At 43.2% G+C, this 27,651-nt stretch overlaps 1 protein-coding gene across 1 annotated transcript in view; it reads left to right on the forward strand.

Annotated features, from left to right (window-relative positions):
• The first annotated feature begins 1,019 nt into the window (after nt 1-1,019).
• AAK1 (AP2 associated kinase 1) overlaps nt 1,020-27,651 on the forward strand; it is a 229,753-nt gene continuing 203,121 nt past the window's right edge. Inside the window, exon 1 of the mRNA XM_006862930.1 lies at nt 1,020-1,216. Within this exon, the coding sequence (XP_006862992.1) occupies nt 1,054-1,216 (163 nt within the window). The 5' untranslated portion in view covers nt 1,020-1,053. The remainder of the gene's footprint in view (nt 1,217-27,651) is intronic.

The raw sequence follows: 27,651 nt of genomic DNA on the forward strand, positions 1-27,651 counted from the left end.
ATAACTGAATCCCCATGTATGCACCACCCAACTAGCCACCTTGGAGGCAGTGGAGACCACAGCTGCTGGCTCGCCTGCTCTGCTAGGAGCATCCTGGGAGTTGTAGTCCAACTACAACTGCTGCGCCGTACTACCTTTCCCAGGGTGCTCTGCAACTCGGGAGCTTTCAACATTATTCCAAATCTCTGTCGTACAGAGACGGCCTTTCCCCTAGTTCTCTTCTGCGGTCTGTTCCCTGCTTCTGATCTGTCGCGACTGAGCAACAGTCTCAGTGGAGGCCCCGGCTCCCCGACGTACCGCCCCGAGAGACACTTCCGGCACGATTCACTTCCTGGTTGGGTGGATGGAGTCGGGCGGGAGCGCGCGCGGGGGAGGGGCGGAGGGTCAGTCTCCGCCAGGCGCTCCCGGGATCAGCTGGCGGGCGGGCGCCGAAGGCTGCCGCGGCTCTAGCAGCAGCGCCGCCTCCTCTCCGCGTCGCAGGTCGGCCCGGAGGCCGTGACAATGTTGCGGGGCTGGTAGCTGGGCACCGGCCGCCGAGCCGTCTCAAGTGGGTGCCTCTGGGATGCTGCTGCGCGGGGCGGCGGGGAGGACCGGGAAGGAGGGGGAGGCAGTGCCCGGCTGGTTTGGTGCTGCTCTAGGCGGCCCGAATCCCCCCTTTCTTCGAACCCTTGGGACGCATTTTCAATCCTAGAGGTTTTTTCGCTAAGAAAATGCATGAAGCATTTGCCTAAGATGATGGCTTTTGCACCCCCTTCTAGGACTGAGCAGTTGAATTTTTAAGTGTTACTGATTCATCCTCTTTCTTCCTCTGTCATCACAGGTTTAAACTTATACGAATCGCTCTCCTGAGGAGGAGGGGACCCGCCGCGCGATTGACACGCATATTCCTATAGGCATCTTTTCTCAGCCCCCACCCCCACGGCCGGATTCGGGTGGCTCCTCTGCGAGCTGAAATCTGAGAAGAAATCCTCGGATCTCTTTCTTTTTTGGGGGGGTGGGTGGGGGGAATCTAGAAACCATCGGTATTTTGCTTTGCTGCTTCCTTTTTGCAAGATGAAGAAGTTTTTCGACTCCCGGCGTGAGCAGGGCAGCTCTGGCCTGGGCTCCGGCTCCAGCGGAGGAGGGGGCAGCACTTCGGGCCTGGGCAGTGGCTACATCGGAAGGGTCTTTGGTTTCGGGCGACAGCAGGTCACTGTGGACGAGGTGTTGGCGGAAGGTACGGTGGGACCCTTTCAGGGCTCCATAAATGAAAATCGTGTGCTGATGCGGCAGGACTCTGGTTGTCTAGTTGTTGATTGTATGAATGGGTTTTGACCAGTTGACCACCCCCCCCACTCCCTTCCCCCTCCTCTTGCCCGGTGGTTCATTGTCCTTGAAAGATTTAAAACTGAGATTTGAAAGTGTCAGGGCTTATGGGGATGGGGGAAGATTGTCAGAAATTGTTTACTTCAGTGACCTTTTAATTTAAAATAAACCCCTCAAACCACTGAATTATGAAGATCGGAGGAGAAAACGTATGTGTGAAAGTGTAAAGCTTGACGTCAAATGCCGGGTAGTGGGCCTGTCATCCTCCTAATACTTGAAGGCTGAAGGGTGGGGATGGGGAACCTTTCTCCTAACCAACTTATCCACGTCCATGAACAGGCATTGGAAGAAAGAGGATTTTCAGAGAATGGGAATGTGGATTTGACTAGGATTTAACTCAACTGTAATTAGGTCTGGAGACCGGAGCTAAGATAACAAAAATAATGTGAAATGAATGTAGTTTATTCTGAATTCAGTTCAGTAGGCCCCTCTTTCACCTTTTTTTTTTTTTTTTTAAACCAAAAGAATTACTTTAAAGATAAAACTGGGTGGCTCTGGTTTTGTTTTTCTTCTGGTGGAAAAGATGTTATTTAGATCTGCTGTGCCAATATCTTACGTGTGCTTGCATCTGTGTAGCTATGAACGAGTAGATATATATCTATCCCCCAGGCTGCAGGGGAATCTTTTTGCATGTCTCTTTTGATAACCTTAACCTCGACCTTCATAATTATGCTAGACTCATACTTTGCACAGCCCATTACCTGCTTAGTGTGCTTTTATTTTTAATAAAAGCAGCAATTTCCTTGGCATGAAGCTATTCATACTAATTGGATGGGGTTAACCTGCTGTAGGTTGTTAGAGATTGAGAAGGGATGGGGGAAGGGGTGGTCTCTGTTGCTGCAATATGGGGGAGAAACTCTTGATTAGCTGGGGAGAAGGAGAGAAAGCTGAGAAGCCCCTTCACAATGAGCCTTTTGCAAGCTAAGCTTGAAGCTTGAGTCTTGACCTGGGTCTGGGAAATGCCTGTCATGGTGAGTGTTGCAGGCGGATGGGTTGGGAGGAGGAAGAAGCTATGTTTGGCTCTCAGCTTGTGTAAGCTCTAGATTCGGCAAGGCTGGGTTCTCTGGGTTGAAACCTGTACTTTTAAAAGCACTGTTTTAAAAAATATACATCTGACAATCATGCCTTTGTAAAATTGTTGCTCTTTTCCATTCTCAGTGCTGCTCTAGCTGGACTTAATCCGCGGCCTGAGTCACTGTCTCTCTGGATCCTTCCTGTGGGCTTTGGTGCAGGATGGGAGATGCTTCTGTGCCCGCTGCCAGATCCGCACCCTTGAGTCTGATCTCTCTCTTTCATCCTTGTGCCAAAGCCCTTGACTGCAGCAGGGTGGAGAAATGGAGGAGAGGGTGTGTGTGTGTGTGTGTGTGTGAATGTGTGTGTGCAGGAGCAATCAGAAAGAATGAGGGGGTGCAGTGCTCTTTCCTCATTACTGAATGGCCTCTGCTGATCTTATAGTCTAGGATCATTTTGTTCATTTAGGATGCTGTCTCATTATAGATCGTGCTACTCTTAAGCTGTGCCTGTTCTCAGTTCTCAGTGATGGAGAAAAGAAAAGGCAAAATTGGCCTTTGTTATCTAGGCTCCCTTCTTCTTCCCCAAGATTCATCCCTGAGAACTGCTACATCATGCATTCTGATATTTTTATGTGGAAGTTAAGGCTTGGATATCTGAGTTCATTCAGTCAATAGTTATGGAGTGCCTATGATGTACCAGGCACTGTGCTAGGTAGGCTATGGGAATATGCTATTAAATCAGATGCTAGAGTCTGTAAGCTACTCTGACAGATCGAAAACAACCAGTTATGAGAGCGTAATAAGCGTTGTCATGGAGAAAGCTTAGGGTGCAGTAGCCTTTCTTAGGGAGTCAAGAATTGCTTCCTGGAGGAAATGTTCTAAATACAGACCTGAAGAATGAATAGTAGTTAGCTAGGTAGGGGACAGCATGGGCAAAGACTCTGAGTGTTTCGGGAGATGGATAGATTTACAATTTTTTAAAAGTTATAATTCCACAGATGAGAGGTTAGGATTTTAACCCCTGTGTAGAGACAGGGGAAAAGGAGTAACTTGTCTTGAGCTTTTTCCAACTGGCTGTAGAAATTGGGTCTGGTGATATACTTTGATTAAAATTGAGTTTGAACATGTGGCTCTTAGAAGTATGTAGATATGTGTTGTTGCTACGCGCTGTCAAGTCCGTTCCAACTCATAGCGACCCTGTATAGGGTTTCCGAGGAGTACTAGTGGGTTTGAGCCGACAACCTTGTGGTTAGCAGTCCAGTACTTGTCATACAGCACCACACTAGGACTCCATCTAGATCTGGGTGGCGAATGTCCGGCCCGTGGACTGTATAAGACCTGCAGAATCATTTGGTGTGACCCTGCCAAGGCAACTGCAGTTTTAGCCATCACATTGTTGTTGTTAAAATGCTCTCCAATCTGTTTCCACTCACAGCGACGCTGTATAGGGTTTCTGAGGAGAATCTGGTGGGTTTGAACTGCTGACGTTGTGGTTCACAGTCCAGTGCTGATCCTATAGTGCCACACCAGGAGTCCAGCCAACACATTGGTGATGATCGTCATGTGCCATCGAGTTGATTCCAACTCATAGCGACCCTGTCGATGAGAACAATATCTGCCATCATGGAAACAGGGATCATCAGTGGGAGGTCACCCTGTGTAGGATATTGGAGGCTGTAAATTATTAGGGGGGCAGAAAGCCTTATTTTTCTCCCACGGAGCAACTGGTAGATTCAAACTACTGACCTTTTGGTTGGCAGCTCAGCTCATAAACCATATATGCAGCCAGGGATCCTTAGCCATCACATTCAGGCTGAGAAGTCCTGGTGTGGCACTATGGGTTAATGTGCTGGACTGCAAAGTTGGTTCGAACCACAGGGTCGGCAGTTCAAGCTCACCAGCTGCTTCTCGGAAACCCTATACAGCGTCGCTGTGAGTGGAAACAGACTGGAGAGCATTTTAACAACAACAATGATTTGCTGTGGCTTGGAAGTGACTTGACAGCACTTAACTATAACAATAACAGTTAACTGACCAAATACATACAGTAGGCTAGTTTTTAAGTTGATAATTTTGTATGGCCTTTGAATGATGTTATAAATTTTGTCAGAAAAAAGGTTCCCCTCCCCTGATCTAGGTGCTACCTGTTTTTTATTTTGTCTCCTAGGAGCCAGTATAAAAGGCCTGAAGCACCTACAAAGTATAACGGCACCTCGAGGTTTTGAGTATAGGGAGAGCTAGTGTGTAGTAGCCGTGGATTTGGAAGAGCAGGCCTCCATTAACACGTAGAGTAGGGTGGTTATGAGCACTGGCTGTCAAGTCAGGGAGCTATAGATTCAAATTATGAGCTCTGTTTACCACCTGTGAAACCTTGGACAAGACCCTTGAAACCTTCCTGGAATCTTTATTTTCATAGGGAAGTGGTTCTCAAAGAGTGAAACCTGGGCCACCTGGGAGCTTGTTAGAAATGCAGATTTTCAGGTCTCACCCCCAAACTATGGGTGTGGGGGCTTAAATTTCCTGAAAAACTTCTGATAGAATCTCAAGCTTGAGAACTGCTGCCTTAAGGGCTGGTCTTGAAGATGAAATGACATAGTATATATAAAGACAACATATACAAAATGAAGCGCTTCTGAGGTGTTCAAGAAATAGTAGCCATTATTTACCATTAGGTTACATCACATCATTTATGTAGTGTAGGGGGATTAGGGAGGAATATGAAGGCTAGTTAGGCAGTAATCCCTTTCCCTCATTGTGGGTGGGTAGGGCTCCATGTTCTTTGCAGAGGCCTCACAGTTCCTTAAAAGGTTAACAGATATTTGAGGTAGCCAAGCTCCTTCCCTGGGCCCTTTTTCCTGTAAGTCTCCAGATGCTGACCTACTCACCAGTCCAGAGTTGTCTAAGGACAATGAGAATAGTGTCGTGAATGGACAGGCAATGCAGGGAGGAGTGGGGAATGGGACTTTAAACACAGATCTGATAGCTGCTACCTCCCACTGATGATCCCTGTTTCCATGATGGCAGATATTGTGTATGCTATGGAGGGAGGAATTGCAGGGAATCTAAGGAGCAGGTGTTGGAGCAGGCAGGAGACTATGGCAGCCTTTTCTGCAGCAGCAGCAGCAGCAGAGGCAACAGCCTCCTTAGTCCTGCTCGCCTGTTTTCACTCCCTCCCCCAGCAGGAGCTGTTGACCTGGGGAAAGTGGAGGCTCTAAGTTAGGAGTTTGCTGGGAGATGGCTGTCTGTCAGCTGGGTGCAGGAGAGGATATTTTCTTTCTGGCTTTCTCAGAGCAGATGTGATGAGATGCTAAGTCATGTCTGAGTTAATGGGCATGTGATATGACAGGAAGATTTGGTTTGAGCTTCCAGAAGGAGCTTACTGGAAACATCAGAATATTGTTCCAATCAGAGGTTTTCATCAGAGGTTCCTAGCTAGATGTGACCTCCTATCTATGCTGTAGACCAGGGGTGGGGAACGTCCGGCCCTACCAAAGCCACTGCAGTTCCAGCCATCACGTTAGGGCGAGTTAATGAGATGTTTGACCAAATATAGCAGGCTAATTTCTAAGCTGATAATTTCTTATGGCCTGTGAATGATGTTATAAATTTTGGCAGAAAAAAAGGTTCTCCACCCCTGCTCTAAGGATCTCTGGTAGCATAGTGGTTACAAATAGGGCTGTGAACCACAAGGTCAGAAGTTCGAAACTACCAGCTGTTCCGCAAGAGAAAGATGAGGCTTTCTGCTCCTGTAAAGATTTACAGCCTCAAAAACTCTGAACAATGTCGCAGTGAGTCAGAACCGACTCCACAGCGCATAACCACCACCACCACCACCACCCCTGCTCTAGACAGTAAATGGTAAAAATAAAAATACACCATTCCAGAGTTTTATCACTTCTATATAAGGTAGACACAGTGGTCCCTACACTAGTGGAATTCAGATCTAGGATTCATGAGAACTGCTGAGTAAGACTCCGTATATTTCTCTTACAACTCTAGGTGGTGGTGTGCCATCAAGTCAGTTTCCGACTTATAGCGAGCGACCCCACATACAGTTTCGGAGGCTTTTAATCTTTATGGAAACAGAAAGCCTCATCTCTCTCTTGATGAGCACCTGGTAGGTTTGAACTGCTGACCTTGTGGTTAGCAATCTAGTGCTTATCCTGTGGTACCATCAGGACTTTTTCCTTAAACATATGTATATGTTGTTAAGTGCTGTGAAGTCGATTCCAACTTACAGCTACCCTGTACGGGGTTTCTGAGAAGCAGCTGGTGGCTTGAACCGCCATCCTTGTGGTTCGAAGTCCAGTGCTTATCCAGCGGTACCATCCAGGTCTTCTGCATGGAAGGCCAGAATTCTGCCACTGAGCTACCAGAGCCTTCAGGTGTCTCATGTTGTTGTTGTTCTGTTGTTAGAGAGTCAGCAGCAGATCACCAGGCTTGTCTTCTGACGCAACTTTAAGTGGGTTTTAAGTGCCAACATTTTGGCTTGTAATCTTAACCATTTGCACTGTCCAAAGAGCTCGTGTCGTTTTGTGCCATGGACTCAGTTCTGACTCCTAGCACCCCAGTGTACACTGATCTAAACACTGCCTGGCCCTACACCATCCCCAGAATTTTTCCGTTGTCACAGCCACTGTGTCAGTCCGTCTCTTTGAAGGTCTTCCACTTTCTTCCCTAACTTCGCTAAGCCTGATGTCCTTGTCAAGGGACTGGTTCGAAGTATGTGAGATAAAGTCTCACCATCCTTGCTTCTAAGGAGCACTCTAGACCAACAATTAACCATGAGATAAGCCTCCAGCACCTTTTAACAGTAAACTGATGTTGTTGTTGTTAAGTGCCATCGAGTCGGTTCTGACCCATAGCGACCCTGTACAGGGTTTCCGAGGGTGTAAATCTTTACGGGAGTAGAAAGCCTCATCTTTCTCCCCCTCATCTTTCTCCCGCAGAGCGGCTGGTAGTTTCGAACCACTGACCTTAAGGTTTGCAGCCCGATTCGTAACCACTACGCTACCAGCTTATGAGATGATAAATGGAAAGGGCCCCAGATGCGAGGGTGTATAGATGAAGTGCAGCTTGAGCAGGAATGGGAATGGTCTTCCAGGGAGAGAGACTAGTGCATGCAAAGGAGAGGAGTGAGGAGGAAACAGGATGATGAATTCTGGAAATACTGACTAGTGCCATTTTGGTTAGCACAAGCTTCCCCCTCCAGAATCAAGGAAAGAGGAACCTGAAGTGGTAGAATAAAATTCTTATAATTTGCTTCCTGGCTGTGCACACTTTCTTTAGTGACCCTTTGACTAGCTACTGAATCAAGTTTCAGCTGATGCCTCAACCTTGTGCTAATTGTGGGGCTTGGGATCCTCACGGGCCTGGGAAAGAAGTGGTCAGGGAGGGTTTCTACTGGAGATAGCTGAGAGGCAAGAAGCTTGAAGAATTTGCACAGCAGCAAATGGGAGAGCGAAATGGGAGTGAACAGGAGAGGTTTGGGGACATTTGACTTGAGCAGATGGTACATTGGAGAGCATAGGAATAAGGTTATGGTGTGCTTTGGACGCTGGGTGGAGAGGTGTGTTGTTAGGTGCCAGAGACACTCTCTTGACCCCACACTCATTTCCCCCTCACTTCGCATGTCTTTGCCTGCTGTTAAGTTGATTTTTAGAGGCAACTGCAGCTTTTCAGGGGGTGGTTTGTGAATGGTGTCTTCTTCCTGGCTTCAGGCATGATGATGGTTATAGCTTGGCTAAATATAGCCAAATCTAGAATTGAGAAATGAAGCCCAGAAGAAGCAATTTTCCATGGTCAAAGCCTTTCCTTTGGTCTTTTTGAAAAATCAAGCACATTTGATGAGAGTTGAGGAGGAGAGCAAAACAGATTCTCATGGGTTTCTTGTGGGAGCGTATGAGGGGAGGCATACACTTGGACCTCGATAGCTACACTTCTTGTAGAGTACACAGGAAAGACTTGATGAATATTAGTAAATCACACATGAAAACATATTGCTGCATCAGAGCCTCTTACTTAACTTTGAGTATTTAAAAGTTGACACTTCAGAAAGGGGCCTAGTGCCACCATCTACCTTCATCTTACACTCTTTGAAGGATGGATGCTTTCTGAGCCTACTTAAGAAATAACTGTGACATCTGCCTCTGAAAGAGCCCCAAAGTATAATAATAGAAATGCTATTGTCTATTGAAGGAGCATCTAGCACTGTGAGATTGCAATGAATAGCTTCCCACCTGCTTTTCCAGAGCCACACTGTGGTGGGTCAGAGGGAGTGCTGCTGTGTGAATTGGGAGATTAACGTTTGTTGGTTCATTTCATTGCCTCATTCAGTAAATGTTACTGAACACTCACTATGTGCTGGGCATTGTGAAGAGATGAATAAGACACGGCCCTGTCTTAAGGAACTCAAAATACAGGACTTCAGGCACATAAGCAAATGGCTTTAAGTGCTGTAATGGAGGGATGTAAAAGGAGTAAGGAGACAGGAGAGTGACTAAGTTTGGGGGATAGTCAGGGAAAGAAGGTACAGGAAGGTGACATTTGAGGTGTGTTTTCAAACACAGCCTGTTACCAGATGGACAAGGCATTCTAGGCAAAGAGACTAGCATGCCAGTTATAAAAGCAGGAAAGAGGATTGTTTGCTTCAGAGCTGTACATTTTAACGTAATAAACAGAACCCTGGTGATGCTGTAGGATAAGCAAGTGGACTGGTAACCACCAGTGGCTTCATATAGATTTACAGTCTGGGAAACTATGTGGGGTCGCTATGAGTTGGAATTGACTTGATGTCACTGGGTTTGGTTTGGAGTTAGTAGTCTGTTAGTGGGCCAGCGCTGTGCTGTCTACGATGGTAGCCCCTAGCCAGATCCCACTACCATCTGCTCAATTCAACTTACAGTGACCCTTTAGGATAGAGTAGAACTGCTCCTTTGGGTTTCAGAGACAGTAAATCTTCACAGGAACAGGCAGCCTCTTTTTCCTCCGGACTGGCTGGTGGGTTTTAACTGCAGACCTAGTTAGCAGCCTAGTGACCCTGTATAGGGTTTTCAAGGTTGTAAATCTTTGTTGTTGTTGTTGTTAAGTACCGTCGAGTCGGTTCCGACCCATAGCGACCCTTAATAGGGTTTCCGAGGCTGTAAATCTTTACGGAAGCAGAAAGCCTCATCTTTCTCCCGCGAAGCAGCTGGTAGTTTCGAACTGCTGACCTTGCGGTTCACAGCCCGATTCGTAACCACTACGCTACCAGAAATCTTTAGGGGAGCAGAAAGCCTCTACTTTCTCTCATGGAACAGCTGGTGGATTCAAACTGCTGGCCTTGCAGTTAGCAGCCCAATGCATAAGCCACTATGTGACCAGTGCTCCTAGCATATGGCTTAGGTTTCATTATTACATTTAAATGACTTAAGATGAAAGAGAAACTCATTTCCTTAGTTGTTGCACTAGCCACATTTCAAGTGTGCAGTAGTCATGTGATTTAATAACGAATTGTTGAGTCAGCTCTGACTCATGGTGATTTCATGTGTGTTGTAGTAGAACTGTGTTCCATAGGGTTTTCAATGGATTTGATTTTTCAGAAGTAGATTGCTACCTCTTCCTTCCAAAGACTCTCTAGTGGACGCAAACCTTCTACCATTTGGTAGCAGCCCAGTATGTTAACTGTTTGCACTACCCAATGGACTCCAATTTAAATTTAAATGACCTAAAATTAAAGAAAAATTCATTTTCTCAATTATACTAGCTGCGTTTCAATACTCTATTTGTTGTCAATGTTACGTGTTGTGGAGTCGGTTCTAACTCGTAGCGACCCTATACAGGGTTTCCGAGGCTGCAGTACTCTATAGCCACATGCAGATGTTATTGTTGTCATTAAGTTCTGCAGAGTTGGGTCCGAATCATAGTGACCCTTTCTAGGGTTTCCGAGGAGTGACTGGTGAGTGAAACTGCCAACTTTGTGGTTCAAACCTACCTTGTACATCAGTGCTTATCCTACAGCGCCACACCAGGACTTTCTTACTCAGAGCAGCCCTATATGTACAACAGAATGAAACCCAACCTGGTCCTTCTCAGTCAGTCTGTCCTAGGTTTGAGCCTCTTGTGAAGCCATTGTTTTAGCAGATCTTCGACTTTACCAAACATGATGTCCGTCTCCAGGACACCTTCTCCCCTCTTGACAACATGTCCAAAGACTGAGAGACAGAGTCACGCCATCCTGGCTTCTAAGGAGCATTCTGGGTAGGCTTCTTCTAAGACAGATTAGTTCATTCTTCTGGAAGCGCAAGGATTGTTCAGTATTCCTTGGCCAACACTAAAATGTAAATGCATCAATTCTACATTCTTCTCTATTCATTGTCTAGCTTTTACAGGCATATGAAGTGAGTGGAAAAATACCATGGCTTGGGTCAGGCAAACCCTAGTCCTCAAAGTGACATCTTTGCTCTTGAACACTTCTAAAGAGTCTTTTGCAGCAGATTTTCCCAATGCAGTATGTCATTTTGCTTCTTGCCTGCAGCTTTCATGGGTCTTTATTGTGGATCCTAGTGAAACAGCTAGTGCCTAGCATTTTACACAGCAATGTAGATAGAGAATATTTCTTTATCTCAGAAAATTCTGTAGTACAGGTTTGATTGACAGCAATCATTTCTTAACTTTCTTGGTAAACTAGTACTACCAGTTTTTTTTGTTTTTTTTTAAAGGCACACACATCTGTTTGTGTGTATGCTGGTTTGTAAGTTGTATTCATGAGCTCTGTTGTTGAGTGTGTCATCTTTCTCCTGTGGAGCCGCTGGTAGATTTGAACTGCTGCTGTCCTTGTGGTTAGCCCCCAGTCTGTAACCCACCACGCTGCCAGGGCTCCTCATTTATTATGCCTGTGTTATCTTTCATTCATGGTTTCTCTGTAGGACTTTTTTTAATGAGGATTCATTCATTTATACCAATGTAATCAGTATATCCACTTAACCAAGTACGTGTGAGTGTAGTGCCTCTCTGTGTGGAGTCCCACACTGCCTTCAGGATTCTGTCAGATTTGTAAGAGATGTGGACTGACCGAGAGCATTAATGTCGAGTCATATAATAAATAAAGATAAAGTTTTATTTTTCAAGATGAAAAATAATGAGGAACTCTCTTTTATACTCCAGTGGATTGTCTATGTGCCTGTGTGGAGACCATTGTGGACCAAAGTGGAAAGGTCCCCCTTCTGGTAGGATGGAGCGATAAGCCAGCTGCCACAGAGTGAGCTGCCCTATGTGCCCTGCATGACAAGGAAATGAGGGAGACCTCAGACCAACACTCAACGAGGAACTGAGACCTTCGATCCCTTAGCACAAGAGGAACCGAATCCTACGTACAACCATGCTAGAGAGCACAGAATTGGCTCCTCCTCAGTTGAGCCTTCAGATGAGACCCATGCCCCAGACAACATCTTGGTTGCAGTCTTGTGAGAAACACAGAGCCAGAAGACCCACTGAGCTGCTTCAAGATTCTTGACCCACAGTTATGTGCACTAATAAATGGTGGTTTTTTGTTTTTCTTAAAAAAACAAATGCAAAACCCTATGGAGCACAGTTCTACTGTGATCCATGGAGTCACCATGAGCTGGCCACTGGTACTGTAGAGGGCAGCAGGGCTAATGGTGGAAAAGGGTGCCGGTGATGTTGAGAAGACACACAGAGTCCAGAGCCTGAGTGCCCAAACTTAACAATTTGACGTACATTTTTTGCCTGGGAGCTGTCAAGTTTAAAGTAGGGGCACATAGTTGTCAGTTGTGAATTTTAGAAAGATAAATGGCAGCAGTTTGGAAAGGAGACTGGAAACAGGGAAGATTAGTGGTAGGAAGAAGCAACACATGAGTATTCTGGGCAAGAGAAGCTGGGCTGGTCCAGGAAGATGAAGAACTTCAAATGGCTCTGAAACATATTTCCGTGGTGGAACCAACATGATTTATTGAGCAGTGTGGGAAGAGAGTAGTCAAGGATGGCACAGAAGGGACAGATTTGTTATGTGACTTTAGGCAAATTAATTTTTGAATTCATGCTTTCAAAATCAATGAACACACAGTTTTTCTCAGGATAAGCCCTGGACTGCTAGCGCCACAATTGGTGGTACAGACCCACCAATCACTCCTTGAAAACCCTACAGGGTTGTTGTGGGTTGAAACTGACTCTGTGGCAGTTAATTTCAACAATTATGATTAAAAAGCTTTATTACATTTTCTGTGTTTCCTGTATATGTGTGTTTCTATATTTCCAGAAATAAACCAGTATACCCAAGAAGGTAAAGTGGCAAGTCTTTGTAAGTGCTGGCTGAGGGGAGTTGTAACATTACTTTACTGCTGAATTTTCAGCTTTAAAAAAGTCTCCCTGTGTACCCATATCTCAGCAACCCTCAAATGTTGTGGAAGCATTTCCTGACTTGGAGTTAATAGAGAGGCTCAGATACAAAGAAGTTTTAAAAGTCAGAGAGTTACAAGAGAGGGTATTGACAATCCTTTGTATGAGGAAGAATTTTCAGGGGCCTTGGGTTCAAGTTCTTTCACTGCTATTTCTTGTCACTGTGGCTTTGGAGAATTCATTTAACCTACGGGAGCTGCTGCTTTCAGATCTGTACTGCTGGAGTAATAACTACCCTGCCTACCTCTGTAGAGATGTTGTGATTATGAAATGAGACAACTGTAAGTGAAGACTGCATCCAAGACAGCTTGCTCAGCCAGCAAAGAGTAAGCAAGGTTAATTGAGCATCTAATGGGTTTGGCATTGGGCTGTTAACTGCAAGATCGGCAGTTCAAACCCATCAGCTGCTCTATGGAAGAACGATGAGGTTGCCTGTACTCATAAAGATTTATAGTCTCAGTATCTCTGTCTAGGGTCACTATGAGTCAAAATCGACTCGATGACAGTGGGAATATGTTCTCAACTCTCCTTAAGGTGCTATGGGAAATAAAGGAATTATGGAAGACTTGGCTCCTTCCCTTGTCATTGACATGATGTGACCAAGACACAAGCAACAAGTGAACCCCACAAGGCAATACCTGTTAAAATACAGAGTTGTGTAATGTACAGTGTGTAGTCTGTAAATTCTAGAGGGGTTGAAGGGAAGGAGGTCAGTGAGGACTGAAATGGTTCAGGAGGATTTTGTGAAGTAGATTGTTCTTTTCTCTGGAACCCCAACCTACTTCGAGGAACCTTTTTTAGGGAACATAGTTGTGTGTGTTTGCATATGTTACATACTTATCTTAGCAAAGTTGAAGTATTGTAGTATTTTGAGTCTTTTTGAGGAACAAAACTGCCTATATCAGTAAATCAGATGTTCAGTGTTCATATCAGAAACAAAAATACCTTTTCATTTAAAGTGAATTTAAATCACAAAGGAATAATGAATATTGGCACATTAAGGTGATGCTAGCTACAGCATTTCTTACCCTTTATTATCTTTAATATTATTCGTCAACTAACGAATAATTTATTATTTTCCAGTCAATTATCTTTATGCATTTTATTATGTGTATTTTAACAGTCTTCTTCTGTTGAGTCATTGGTAACTGTAAGGAAACGGGATCCTTGGCAGCTTTATCCCTGAGCTGAAATTGAAAAATTGTTGACTGGTTATACTTGGAGTTTTAGTTGTGGTCTGCAATGTGTGAATACAATTGAACTGGTCAGTTTTCTCCTTGGGTTTCAGTTAACCTTGGCAAACAATGGAATTACAGTGCCAGTTGAGGCTTTGAAATTTCTGATTTCTGAAAACTTGAGAGATTATTGGATGAGAGCATACAGCAGCCTGTGTGATTATAGTAGAAGGCTAAGCGTAACATTGATGCTAGATTATTATTTTCATTATAATCACCTTAAATGATGATGCCTTTCATCTGGAATATAAATCCTGGGGAAAGCAGTGTAAGACCATTCCATTTGTTTGTCAAGGACACTTAACAGCTGTTGTACTGGAACCTTTGGGATGAGAGAAAGATTATTGTCCCACTTGTACTGAGCATGGATTTGAGGACAAAATGGGAGATGTACAGGAAGAAGGGAGAGGACCCAAGCCTCTGCAGTGGACTTTAAGTCTCAAGGAGGCGGGTCTGAACAGCAGTTATGAAGGTGGCAGGTCTCCTCCTAGCCCCTTGGCTCATCATTTTTCCTGGTCATTGAATCTTGTCTTCAGGAAATGCTGGTTAGCTTCTAGTTTTCTTACACTTGTTTAGTTTCTCTTGGTGGGGAGGGTGTGTAGCCCAACCCCATTCTTCAAGCTTTTGTTATCTACTATTTTTAGAAGGTTGAAACTCTTGGGCGGTGGGGATGGGCAGTAATGGAAGCAACAATTCCTATGGGCCTTTTGGCTTTGGAAAAATCTTAGCTTGAGCAGAAGGTGTAACCCATGAGAATTGGGGAAAATCTGACATCCAGTACTCTTCCCATCCCCCCCAAAAGGATAATAACGATGTTCTCCAAGGGGCCCTAATGGCACAGTTGTAAAGGTGCTGGGCTGTTTACCAGAAAGTTGGTGCCCACTAACTTTCTTGGGAGAAAGCTGTGGACATCTGCTTCCATAAAGATTACAGCTTTGGAAGCCTTATGAGGCAGAGCTGCTCTGCCCTGTAAAGTCATTGTGAGTTGGGATCACTCTGATGGCAGTAGGTATTTGGTTTTAAATCTGAACAGTGCATCAGTGGATACTGGAGAATAAACTAATAACTAAATGAGTATTTGAATATATCAGGTACTTCCTCATACTCACTGATGGGACTGGCAGAGAGACCAGATACTGCATTTGAGATAGACAGACCTTTGTTAATTCCTATTGCAATAATATATTACATCTGTACTTGGGACTTTTATGTAACTTATTACAGTTATAAGAACCATTCACCTTCTAGATTTTCAGTATAGTTGAGAAAGAAAATGTAAAACAAAGTGTAACATTTTCCAAAAAGTCATGTGAGTTTCTAGTGCTGATATTAAGTTATGGTTGCCTGGAACTATCAGTCTCCAGTAGAGATATAAGGTATGAATCTCTTAAGTATGTAAAGGAAGTCTGAAGGTTATTTAAATGCTAACTTTAAACCAGTAGAGATATAAGGTATGAGTCTCTTAAGTATGTAAAGGAAGTCTGAAGGTTATTTAAATGCTAACTTTAAAGACAGAAGAGATTAGATAAAAAATTTAGATGCTGTTGAAATTTATCTAAAAAGGATGTCCTAGTTTTAATGACTGCCCATTTCATATGACTCATTCTGAAGAAACAGCTTCTCCTGGCCCTTGAGAGTTTGTCGATTTTTAAAAACTCATTGTCTGGATAAGACTTTTTCTGAAACAAATATAATTTTTGTCTTCTATAGCATAAACATGGAGTCCTGGTATGGTGCTATAGGATAAGCATTTGACTGCTAACCACAAGGGTGGCAGTTGAAACCCACCAGCTGCTCCTGTAAGGGGTCCCTATGAGTCAGAATCGACTTGACAGCACTTAACTACAGCAACAGAGCGTGTGAAACAGAGGAAGAGAAGTAGGTAAAGAGTGCTTCCTATCTGAGCCAGTCAAGTGACTTCCACTGAACTTGCCCTGAAATCTGGATAAATTGCTTCCCAACTCTGACCGCTGCTTCCTTGTCTGTCAAATGATGAAATTACTGCCTTCTGGCTCTTAGCATCTTCTTCTTGTTGTTGGCTGCCATTGAGTTGACTTTGACTCATGGTGACCTTGTATGTAACAGAATAAAATGCTTCCCAGCCCCGCACCTCTTCATGATCATTGATGTGTTTGAATCCATTGCTGTGGATATTCTTTCAGTCCATCTCCTGAAGTTTTCCCTCATTTTCATTGGGCTTCTAGAACTCTGTTGCTGTTTTTGTGTGCTGTCAAGTCGGTTCTGACTCATAGAAACACTATGGGACAGGGTGGAACTGCACCATAAGGTTGTTGTTGTTATGTGCTGTCGAGTCAATTCTGACCCATAGCGACCCTGTATAGGGTTTCTGAGGAGCAGCTAGTGAGCTTGAACTGCCAACTGTGCAGTTCAAACAGCTTTGCAGTCTCATGCATTAACCCACAGCGCCACACCAGGACTCCACCCCTTAAGGTAACTAGGCTATAATCTTTACAGGAGCAGATCATTAAGCTTTTTCTCCCATGAAGTTGCTGTTGGGTTTGAACCACTAGCCTTTTGGTTAGCAGCCGAGTATTTTAAACATTGTACCACCAGTGCACCTTAGGCTTTGTACTTTACCAAACATGAAATACTGGTGGTGTAGCTTCCAACATCATCGCACCATGCAAGCTACCACAGTATGACAAATTGACCCTTAAGTGGTGGCCTAACATATCTGAATGGGTCATTTATTTCTCACCGTTGTTATAGGTCATGTTTGTTAGAGATCTAGTAGGACCTTTGTTCAGTGTGGGCTAGACAGGCTGTCCCTGAATAAAGCAGCCCTATTGCTGTCCTTTTTGAATATCATGTTTGCTTTATGGCGTTTCATGGTTTCTTACGAGACTGATTATCACTGTCCCTTCTTGCTGCTAACAATTTGCCTTCCTGAAGTGGTGCCTCTCCTCTAATTTGTTGCTTTTAATTGGCTGTGGATTTGGAGACCAGATGTCTAAACTTTGTTAGAATTGTGTGTAACAATAAAGATGCTCTGAATGAGAGTGTGAGGGTCTTGTCTATGAAAGTACATGAGCTGTGGTACATGGGATTTGGGTCTCTTGTTGACACAACTATTTTCATGTATCTCATGTTCTAGAAGCATTGAGTTCTGAAGAGATAACTGGATACCATTTGATATTACTAATTAAATGCTCTTACAATCATTTTTTTTTGAAGAGTTGAGTATCAGTTCCTTAGGGATTTAGCCTATCTTATTGCCTTTTGCCTTTCTGTCTACTCTCCCTTCCCTACTCTTTCCCAGCCCTCTTCTTCACTGGCAGGTAACATTTTAGGCACAATTGTAACATTATTTCAATTATCTGAAATCACAGGTTTCCAGGATTATAAACCACTGTTTAGTGCTAGATTCAAACCCACTCCACAGCCCATAACCACCACCACCACGTGTAAATAAGGGCCTGCTGAAGACCCTCAAGATGATATTGGGTATTTGGTGGTAGAGGTTGGAATACTTGAAACTAAAATGAATGCTAGTTCCATGTATAATGTTTGATTGATATGGAAGAAACCAATGTAGAGCTCTTCAATTTTTTATAATCCATAGTGTTAGCTTGATAACTAGATCATAAAGCTACCAAAAAAAAAAAAAAGAGAGAGAATGTGAGAGAGAGAGAACTATTACCCACAGTCCCATGGATTACCATTTTGGTGTGTACTTTTCAGACTTGTGTATGTGTGTTTTAAATTTTTGATTGTGGTGAAAATCTACACATAATAAAACATACACCATCTCAGCAATTTCTACATCGACAATTCAGCAGCACTGATAGTCTTCTTCAAGCAGGGTACCTGTTCTCACTATCCTTTCCCAAGTCATCCCAGCACTGGTGACAAACTCAGTTCCCCCTTGCCCGCCCACCCACTGCTGTTGTTATGTGCCATTAAGCGCTTCCCAACTCACAGCAGCCCTGTTTAGGGTTTCCAAGGAGCAGCTGATAGTTTTGAACTGCCAACCTTGTGGTTAGTTGTTGTTGTTGTTGTCAGGTGCCATCGAGTCGGAACCGACTCATAGCGACCCCATGCACAGCAGAACGAAACAATGTCCGATCCTGGGCCAACCTCACTACCGCTGCCACACTTGAGTCCATCAATGATGCCACCTGGCCAATCCATCTCATTAGGGGTCTTCCTCATTTTCTCCGACCCTCCACCTTACCCAGCATGACATCCTTCTCCAGCGACTGCTCCCTCCGGACAATATGTCCAAAGTATGAGAGACGAAGTTTAGCCATCCTGGCTTCCAAGGAGCACACTGACTGCACTTCTTCCAGAACAGATCTATTGGTTCTTTTGGCAGTCCATGGCACTTTCAGTATTCTCCTCCAACACCACAACTTGTGGTTAGTAGGCCAGTGCTAATCCTACAGTGCTACACCAGGACTCCCACCCTTAATGCTTGGTTTTTATATATTTATTTCACTAAGTGAAATGATACAATATTTTTTTCTTTTGCAGCTGACCTTACTTGCTCTGTATATATTTTCAGGGACATCATTTCTTTTTATGGTTGAGTAATGGAGGCCTGGTGTGGTGCTGTGGGCTAATGTGTCAGACTGCAAAGTCATTTGAACTGCCAGGTCGGTGGTTCAAGCTCACCAGATGCTCCTTGGAAACCCTATACAGGTTTGCTATGGGTTGGAATCAACTCAACAGCACTTAATAACAACAACACTATTCCATTATCAGTATTTTCACATTTTGTTTATCTTTCATCCGTTCATGGGCATTTAAGTTGCTTCTAGCTTTTGGTTACTGTGCAAAGGGCTGCAGTGAACATTGGCATGCAGGTTTCTGTTTGCGTTTACCGTCACTTCTGAATATATGTCTAGGATTGGCATGGTATAGACTTACGGTTAGCAGTTCAGAGCTGATACTGTAGTGCCACACCAGGATTATATGGTAGTTCTGTGTTAATTTTTTTGAGGGATTACCATTTTTTCCCCACAGTAAATGTGCCACTTTACATTTCCACAAGCTCGCCAACATCTTTTTTTTTTTAATCATTGCCATTCTAATGTGGGTGAGAGGGGGTATCCCATTGTAGGTTTGACTTGCTTCTCTCTAATTTTTTAATGGCTAACATAAGGAGCCCTGCTGGTGAAATGGTTAAGTGTTTAGCTCCTAACTAAAAGGTTCAAACTCATCAGCAGCTGTATGGGAGAAGACACCTGACAATCAGCTCCCGTAAAGATTGTTGTTGTTAGGTGCCATCGAGTCAGTACCAACTCATAGTGACCCTGTGCACAACAGAACGAAACAGGTCCTGCACCAGCCTCACAGTCGTTGCTACATTTGAGCCCATCCAACGCTGCTGCCACTGTGCCAGTCCATCTCATTGGGGATCTTCCTCTTTTTCACTGACCCTCCATTTTACCAAACATGATCTCCTTCTCCAGGGATTGGTTCTTTCTGACATGTGTGAAGTATGAGAGATGAGGTCTGGCCATCCTGAATTCCAAGGAGCATTCTGGCTGTACTTCTGCCAACACAGATTGCTTTGTTCTTTAGGCAGTCCATGGGACTTTTAATCTTTTTTGCCAACACTGTAACTTAAATGCATCAATTCTATGGTCTTCCTTACTCACTGTCTGTAAAAATTAACAGCCTTGGGAAACCCTGTAGGACAGTTCTTTGTGTTATATAGGATAGCTATAGAATAAGCAATGGACTGCTAACCACAAGGTCAGCAGTTCAAACCTACCAGCCGCTCCTTGGAAGCCCCATACAAGGTTGCTGTGAGTCAGAACTGATTTGATGACACTTGACAACAACATATAGGATAGCTATGAGTCAGAATCAACTCAGTGGGATGCAACAACAATAACAAATAGAGTCCTGGTGTGACGCTGTAGAATAAGCACTTGACTGCAAGGTTGGTTTGAACTGACTTGATGGCACTTACCAACAACAACATAAATAAACTGAATATGTAAATAACCTAGTAATAGGAAATTAAGGAGCTCTGGTAGCATAACGGTTACGAATCGGGCTGCTAACCTCAAGGTTGGCAGTTCGAAACTACCAGCGGTTCCGCAGGAGAAAGATGAAGCGTTCTGCTCCCGTAAAGATTTACAGCCTTGGAAACCCTGTGCCAGGATCACTATGAGTCGTAACCGACTCCACAGTACTTAACAAAAACAATAGGAAATTGGATAAACTATGAATCATCCATACAACAGGGACAGAAATATTAACACAGAATTTTAACATAGAAAGTTGTTAGGATGTGCCACTAAATGAGAAAAACAGGTTATAGAGGCTGAAGTAGAATATATTCTTTTCTTTAAAAAGATATGCAAGTCTATCTAAAACCTAACAAAAGAAACCAACAACCCAATCAGAAAATGGGCAGAGATCTTGAACAGGCATTTCACCAAAGAAGATATTTAAATGGTCACTAAGCAAAAGGAGCTCTGGTAGCGTAGTTGTTATGAATCGGGCTGCGAACCTTAAGGTCAGCGGTTCGAAACTACCAGCCGCTCTGCGGGAGAAAGATGAGGCTTTCTACTCCCGTAAAGATTTACACCCTTGGAAACCCTGTACAGGGTCGCTATGGGTCGGAACCGACTCGATGGCACTTAACAACAACAACAAGCATAAGAAAAGATGCTCAGTTGTCGTTGTTGTTAAGTGCCATTGAGTGGGTTCCAACTCCTAGGACCCTGTATGGGCTTTCCGAGAAGCAACTGGTGAGTTTGAACCACTGATATTGCATTTGAAACTGATTTTGCAGTCTAGCGGATAGTTATTATAGAACAGCTGTAATGAGTATTTCTTAAGCCTTTGAATACTTGTTTTATTACTTAGGATAAATTTCTGAATGTGAACTGATTGAATTGAAAGATATGCATATTTTAGCTTTTGATACATCTTACTAAATAGCTTCCGCAAAGATTAAAGTAATTTACACTTCCCTCAGAAGTGTATCTTATTAAGTTCATGCATGTTTTCTTTCTCTCTTTCTTCCTCTCCTTCTCTTCTTTCCTTTTTCTCTCTGTTTTTTCCTTTTTTCCTTCATCCTTCCTTTTCTTTCAGGTCTCTTATTTTCTTCTGTGGTGAATTTTTTCTTAATATTCCTTTGCCCATTTTCCTATTGGGACAGTCATTGTAATAATTATTAGGCATTATTGACACATTTAACATACTAGTCCTTTGTCATTTACATGCGGTACTGTTGTGTGCTCTCCTGTTGATTCCATCTCATAGTGACACTATGAGCTGATGACTTTGCATTTAGCAGCCCAGTGCTTACCCTATGGTGCCATACCAGTGCTTGATAAACATAATTGTTGTTGTTGTTGTTAGGTGCCATCGAGTCGGTTCCGACCCATAGCGACCCTGTATAGGGTTTCAGAGGGTGTAAATCTTTACGGGAGTAGAAAGCCAAACATAGTAGATATACTTTTTTTGTCTATATTTTGTCATTCACCTTTTGATAATGGTAAATTTTTACAGATTATCTTCTTTTTTTTTTTTTTTGTAATCAAATCTGTCAAATCTATAGCTTTTTTTTGAAGCTCAATAATTAATCTGGGAACCACACCATTCATATGACAGAGACACCCAGACAGCTTCTGGTCCCCAGGGCTAGTTGCTTCCAGCTTTTGGTTATTGTGCAAAGTTCTGCATGTGGGCGAGTTTAGAGGGCAGGGGACAGACTCTTCCCTCTTGACCTTGTTTAGACCACTGGCCTCTCCTACCCTGGAGGCCTTGGTTGTTAATCTCTTATTAGTTTTTATCTGCATTTGTATTTGGATGAGTCTGAGGGGAAAGGCAGCAGCCTAGGTCACAGAATCTCTGAGTCTGAAATTGATTTTGAAGCAGTGGGTGTGGCAGTGGGTGTGGCACATTGTGGTTTAGATTTCTGGGGGAGGAATTGAGGAAGTTGAGTCTGGAGGCAGAGCATTGAAGCTGCTTGCCATCATCAGGTTAAAGGCAATGTGTGTTTGGCAGGCTAAGTGGTAATGAGAATAGGGAGACGTGCATCCAAGGTGACTTTTTAGGTCAAGTTGTCAGGACTTAGAGGGTGAAAGAGAGCTGTGAAATCAAGAATGATTTCTGAGTTTCTAGCTTGCGTGGTTATGTTGCAGGAAGACAAGACTCAAACAGGAAAAATAAATTACCCGAACACCAGTGATATTAGAGGAAGAGGCTTTATTGCCAGTGAACAGCGGTGGACTAATGTTCCAAATACGAGCTTCCTGAAACAGTTTTCCATACTAGCTTTATATATTATTATATAGGGCTGAGTGGTGAGACCACCATGTTACTTTCTCATTGATGGTTCTTAGATAAGCGGCTTTTTCTACAAAAGCAGAAGAAGCTGTTAAGTTTCCTTTGTGTGTGACTTAGGCCTCAAAGTCTTATGGGCAGGGGCCTCCTCCCTCAGTTAGGTATGCGAGATGGCAGTGGCACTACTAAGTTGTATGACACAGGCAGAGAGGGAAGTTTGGATAAAGAAAGATACAGATCTATTGAGGAAGGATAATGAGTTCAATATTGACCGTGATCAGTTGGAGAGTATGTGTGGGTTGTGTTTTGGTTGTCTGTGGTTGTATGACAAACCAACCTAAAACCTAGTGGCTTAAAACAACAACAATTTATTATTTCTCACAGTTCTGTAGATTGACTGGAGCTCAGCTAGACTTCTGCTCATCTTATTTGGGGTCTGTTAGTTCTCTTTATTCCTACCACCCCATTCTACCCTGTATTTGATTTTAGAACCTCCCAACATAGGACAGACCATCACATTTCTAACAGCAAGCTTTATCCTTAACAGAAACATATATACTCTAGAGTTTAAGGAAATCCTGTGGGTTTAAACACCTTGATGAAAAGGCTTCTTTGTGTGGAACTTTGTGCTGTGTTTCATATCCTGGGGGATGGCTTGTAGTAAGAGTTGAATATGGCTTTTTTTTTTTCTTTTTGGTAGAGCGGGTAAGGGTTTTGAGAAATTTGGCAAATAATTTGTAGGAAAGAGTACCTAGGGAGGTTGAGTGTCAGGACATTAATTCATTTGAAAAATTTCATGCAAGGATATTTGTATACAGGTTTGAAACTTGAGTTTCAAGAGTTTCAATGGGCAGATGATGGTATCAGAGTTTAGTCTATACTATTTCTTCAGGAAGTTTTGAATAAGATAGGAAGGGGAGAGATTGTATGGTAGCTGTGCTGTTGTTATGTGCCGTGGAGTTGGTTCTGACTCATAGTGACCCAGTGCAGGTTTTCCTAGGCTGTAAATCTTGATGGGAGCAGAAGACCTCATCTTTCTCCCGCGGAACAGCTTGTAGTTTCGAACTGCTGACGTTGTGGTTCACAGCCCGATTCGTAACCACTACGCTGCCAGAGCTCCTTTGTATGGTAGTTACAGATTGGAAAATACATGAACATGTTAATAGGTTGATGAGAAGGTACCAGGAGGGAGAGATTAGGAGACTGATTAAAGCAATAGTAAGAACAGTTGCCTAATGGAACAAGATTCCAGAGGAGACTAGAGAAGATTATCCCTTGCGTTATTATTTGAAAATTGCAGCTCCATTCATTTACTCAGGCCTAGGCGCTGTGGGGACCTGGTGCTGTGGGCTAATGTGCCAGACTACAAAGTTGTTTGAACTGTAAGATCGGCAGTCCAAGCTCACCAGCTGCCTCTTGGAAACCCTATACAGTGTCGCTATGGGTTGGAATCAACTCGATGGCACTTAACAACAACAAAGGCGCTGTGGGTTAATGCGTTGGACTGTAAAGTTGGTTTGAAATGCAAGGTTAGCGGTTCAAATTTACCAGCCACTCCTCAGAAACGACCCTATAAAGGATCGTTATGAGTCGGAACCAGTTTGATGGCACTAAACAACAACAGCAACAACAAATGTCTCCTATAAGTCATCCAGTGAGATACTTTCATATTCTAAGGTCCAAAAACCTCTCACCTCTCATCCAGTTTATCAGAAAATCTTGTTTGCTCTACATTCACAGTACACCCAAATCCAGCCAGTTCTTACTCTTTCTCCCTAAGCGTATCCTTGGCCAGGATTATGGCAGCTTTTCTCACTGATGTCTCTACTTTTACGTGAGCCTCCTACATTCATTATATTCTCAACACAGTGCCCCGAAACAGTCCTTTAAAACCAAATCATTGCGTATCACTCCTCTGCTCAGCACCATCAAGTGGCTCCCCATCTGACTCACAGGACATGGCCTCGAAAGTGCTAGGCTCTGCTTTCTTTTTCTTTCTTTTTTTTTTTACTCTTCTCCTCTTTGGTAATTGCATTGTAGCTACACTAGAAACACATTGCAGATCCTCGAAGCAGGACAGTTTCACTATCCCCTCAGGGCTTTTGTACTTGCTGTTCACTCGGCCTGGAATGCTCTAGATAACTCCATAATTTGTTTCCTCACCTTCTTCATGCATTTATTCACATGTCTCTTCCCTGACCATTCTATTAAAAATGGTATCGTCTCCCTTCCCCCATGTGTCCTATTCCCTTTCCCTTTTTCTAACATGCTATCTAATTTACCTACTATATTTTTTGTTGTTGCAAATAACGCACCCACATAAATAATATGCCTACACATATAATGCAAGGAAATGAGGAAATTAAGTAAAACTGTTTTGGCATAGAACACCTATGCAAATACCCCGCTTGTCTCATGGCATTTCCAGAAGTAAATTTTGGCTTTATTCATCTGACCTCCTGTGTTACAGGTAAGTCATATCATTTTGTTCGTTTTCTTTAAATCTCTTGCTTCTGTGTATAAAAATTATCTACAAATGATACTTTTGATCATAAATTGTATAGTAAAAAGCATCAGCCATGGTCAGTAAGTCATGGATTAAGTGTGGTACTTCCCCCAGTAATTGGAACATAAACAACTGAAACTGCATTTGTTTCTATTAATTTAGGTTGTTAATTATAGCACATAAACTCAACAGTGTGAAAACCTTATCAGATCGTCTTGAATGAAACCACTAGATTATGCTAGGTCTGTTTATATCGTAGTTTAATTATGTCTTTTTGGTGTCAATTTAAGCCAGCAACATGTAAAAACAAATTAACATGGCGCACTTATGAAAATAAAGCATGGGGGAGAGCGTTGTGTGGTTGGCAAAAAACATACCACGTGTGCATTATTTGCAGGGGAAAAAAACATGTTCATTGCCTCCTCCCCTTTAGAATGTAAATTTCATAAGCTTGTCTCTTTGTAGCATAGCTCTTTAGAAACAACTGTAGTAGTATGCACTCAGTACATATTTGCTGAATAAATGGATGAATAAATGAATGGATCAAGGTTAGATTTTGGAAAAGAAGGTAATTTCATGATATGAGATGAGGGAGATAGTTGAGTCAGTGTGGATACAGATACATTTATACAAAATACTAGAAGGAGCAGGAATTTGAAGGTGGTCGTTAGCAGATTCCTTCAGTTTTCTAAAATAATAAGGTTGTCTGCCGAGGGTAGTGATGAGTATGGGACTGAGAAAGGTATGAGTCAGCTGTTAAAGGAAATGGGAGCGGGATCCATCCAAGACAAATAAATTGTCTTGGATATCCAAGACAATTTGTTTGTTTTGGAGAGAACCAAGTCAGAGTGAAGGCCATAAATTTTTTGTAATGCAGTTTTGTAAGGTGGTATGATTTTTCTCAGAAAAAGTTCAGAAGCCTGGAGTTAGAAGAGGAGGTAGGTTTAGCATTGATTTAGTATTGGGCTCTGGATAGTGTAGGGGTTACGAATCAGGCTGCGAACTGTAAGGTCAGCAGTTCGAAACTACCAGCTGTCCCATGGGAGAAAGATGAGGCTTTCTGCTTCCATAAAGATTTAGAGCCTCAGAAACCCTGTACAGGGTCGCAATGAGTCAGAACCAACTCCACAGCATATAACAACAATAGTAACAGTGAAGTCCTGGTGTGGCTCTGTGGGTTAATGTGCTCAATTGCAAAGTCCGTTTAAACTGCAAGGTCAGTGATTCAAGCTCACCAGCCACTCCTCGGAAACCCTATACAGGCTCATTATGGTGGGAACCAACTCAATGGCACTTAATAACAGCAACAGTTTTGGTAGGTACTAGGAAAGGTCAGGGTGCATAAGAATCAAAGGATCCATTCAGATGGTCAACAATGGGGCTGGACAGAGTAGGGAGGGAAGATTATCTAAGGAGCAATTTGATTGACGTGTTGTTATGTGCCTTGGAGTCTGTTCTGACTCATAGCGAACCCTGTACAGGGTTTCCAAGGTTGTAAATCTTTATAGGAGCAGAAAGCCTCCTCTTTTCTTCTGTGAACAGCTGGCAGTTTCAAACTGCTGACTTTGAGGTTAACAGCCCGATTCGTTACCACTATGCTTAGGAGGAAATTACATAGAGATCTGGATCTATTTAAAGGCATGAGATACTGGAAGGTTTGGAGAATGCCAGAAAGTGAACGATTGACTTTTAAGGTTTCAGGGGTGTTGGCACTTCCTAAAAGTTAGACATTTATATGCATCAAAAGATTTCACCAGAAAAGTAAAAAGGGAGCCCACAGAGTAGGAAAATTTTTTTTTTGCTATGACATACCAGACAAGGGACTAATACCTAAAAATTATAGGAAACCACAATACCTCTAAAAGAAATGGACAAGCAACCCAGTTTAAAAATGAGCACAACATATGGACAAGGAGTTCTGGTAGAGTAGTGGTTACAAATTGGGCTGCGAACCTCACGGTCAGCAGTTTGAAACTACCAGCTGTTCTGTGGAAGAAAGATGAGGTTTTCTGCTCCTGTAAAGATTTACAGTCTCGGAAACCCTGTACAGGGTTGCTATGAGTCGGAACCAACTCCATGGCAAATAACAACACATAGACAGATACTTCACCAAGGAAGAAGTGTCCTGGTAGTTGACAAATACATGAAGAAATGTTCAACATCATTTCCCTTTGTTGTTGTTAAACGCCGTCAACTTGGTTCCGACCCATAGCGACCCTGTATAAGGTTTCCGAGGAGCAGCTGGTGAGCTTGAACCGCCGACCTTGCAGTTCAGATTGTTTTGCAGTCTGGTGCATTAACTCACAGCACCATACCAGGACTCCCCTGGAGGACATTATGTTGAGTGAAATTAGCCAATCATAAAAGGACAAATATGGTGTGAGACCAGACCATTATTGTAAAAACTTAAGGAAAGATTTTCATACTAAAAGAAGCATTCTTTGATGGTTACCAGGGAGAGTAATTCATTTGCTAAAGGGTAGACAGATGTTAGCTTGGGTGATGAGGAGGGCAATATACAAGAAAGGAAGGGGAAGGCAATATATAAGAAAAGGGTGGTTGGCAGAAGAATGAAGAGGACAGGTGAAGACACAGAGTGGTATGCAAGCGCTAGAGGGAACAGAGGTCAATAATATATACATAACTCTAAACAACAGTCGCACATCGTTTAGCCGCCGCCGCCCTCCATGATTGAAGCCCGGAAAAGTTCCATTATTGGGTATAGGAGAGAGTAATTCACTGTATTAGGATGTATTGTTGTTGTTGTTAAGTGCCATCGAGTTAGTTCCAACTCATAGTGATCCTACATAGGGTTTCCAAGGAGCAACTGGTGGGTTTCAGCTGCCGATCTTGTGGTTCACAGTCC

This window comes from Chrysochloris asiatica, unplaced genomic scaffold (genome assembly GCF_000296735.1).
Source record: "Chrysochloris asiatica unplaced genomic scaffold, ChrAsi1.0 scaffold00052, whole genome shotgun sequence".
In the NCBI taxonomy this organism is placed as follows: domain Eukaryota; kingdom Metazoa; phylum Chordata; class Mammalia; order Afrosoricida; family Chrysochloridae; genus Chrysochloris; species Chrysochloris asiatica.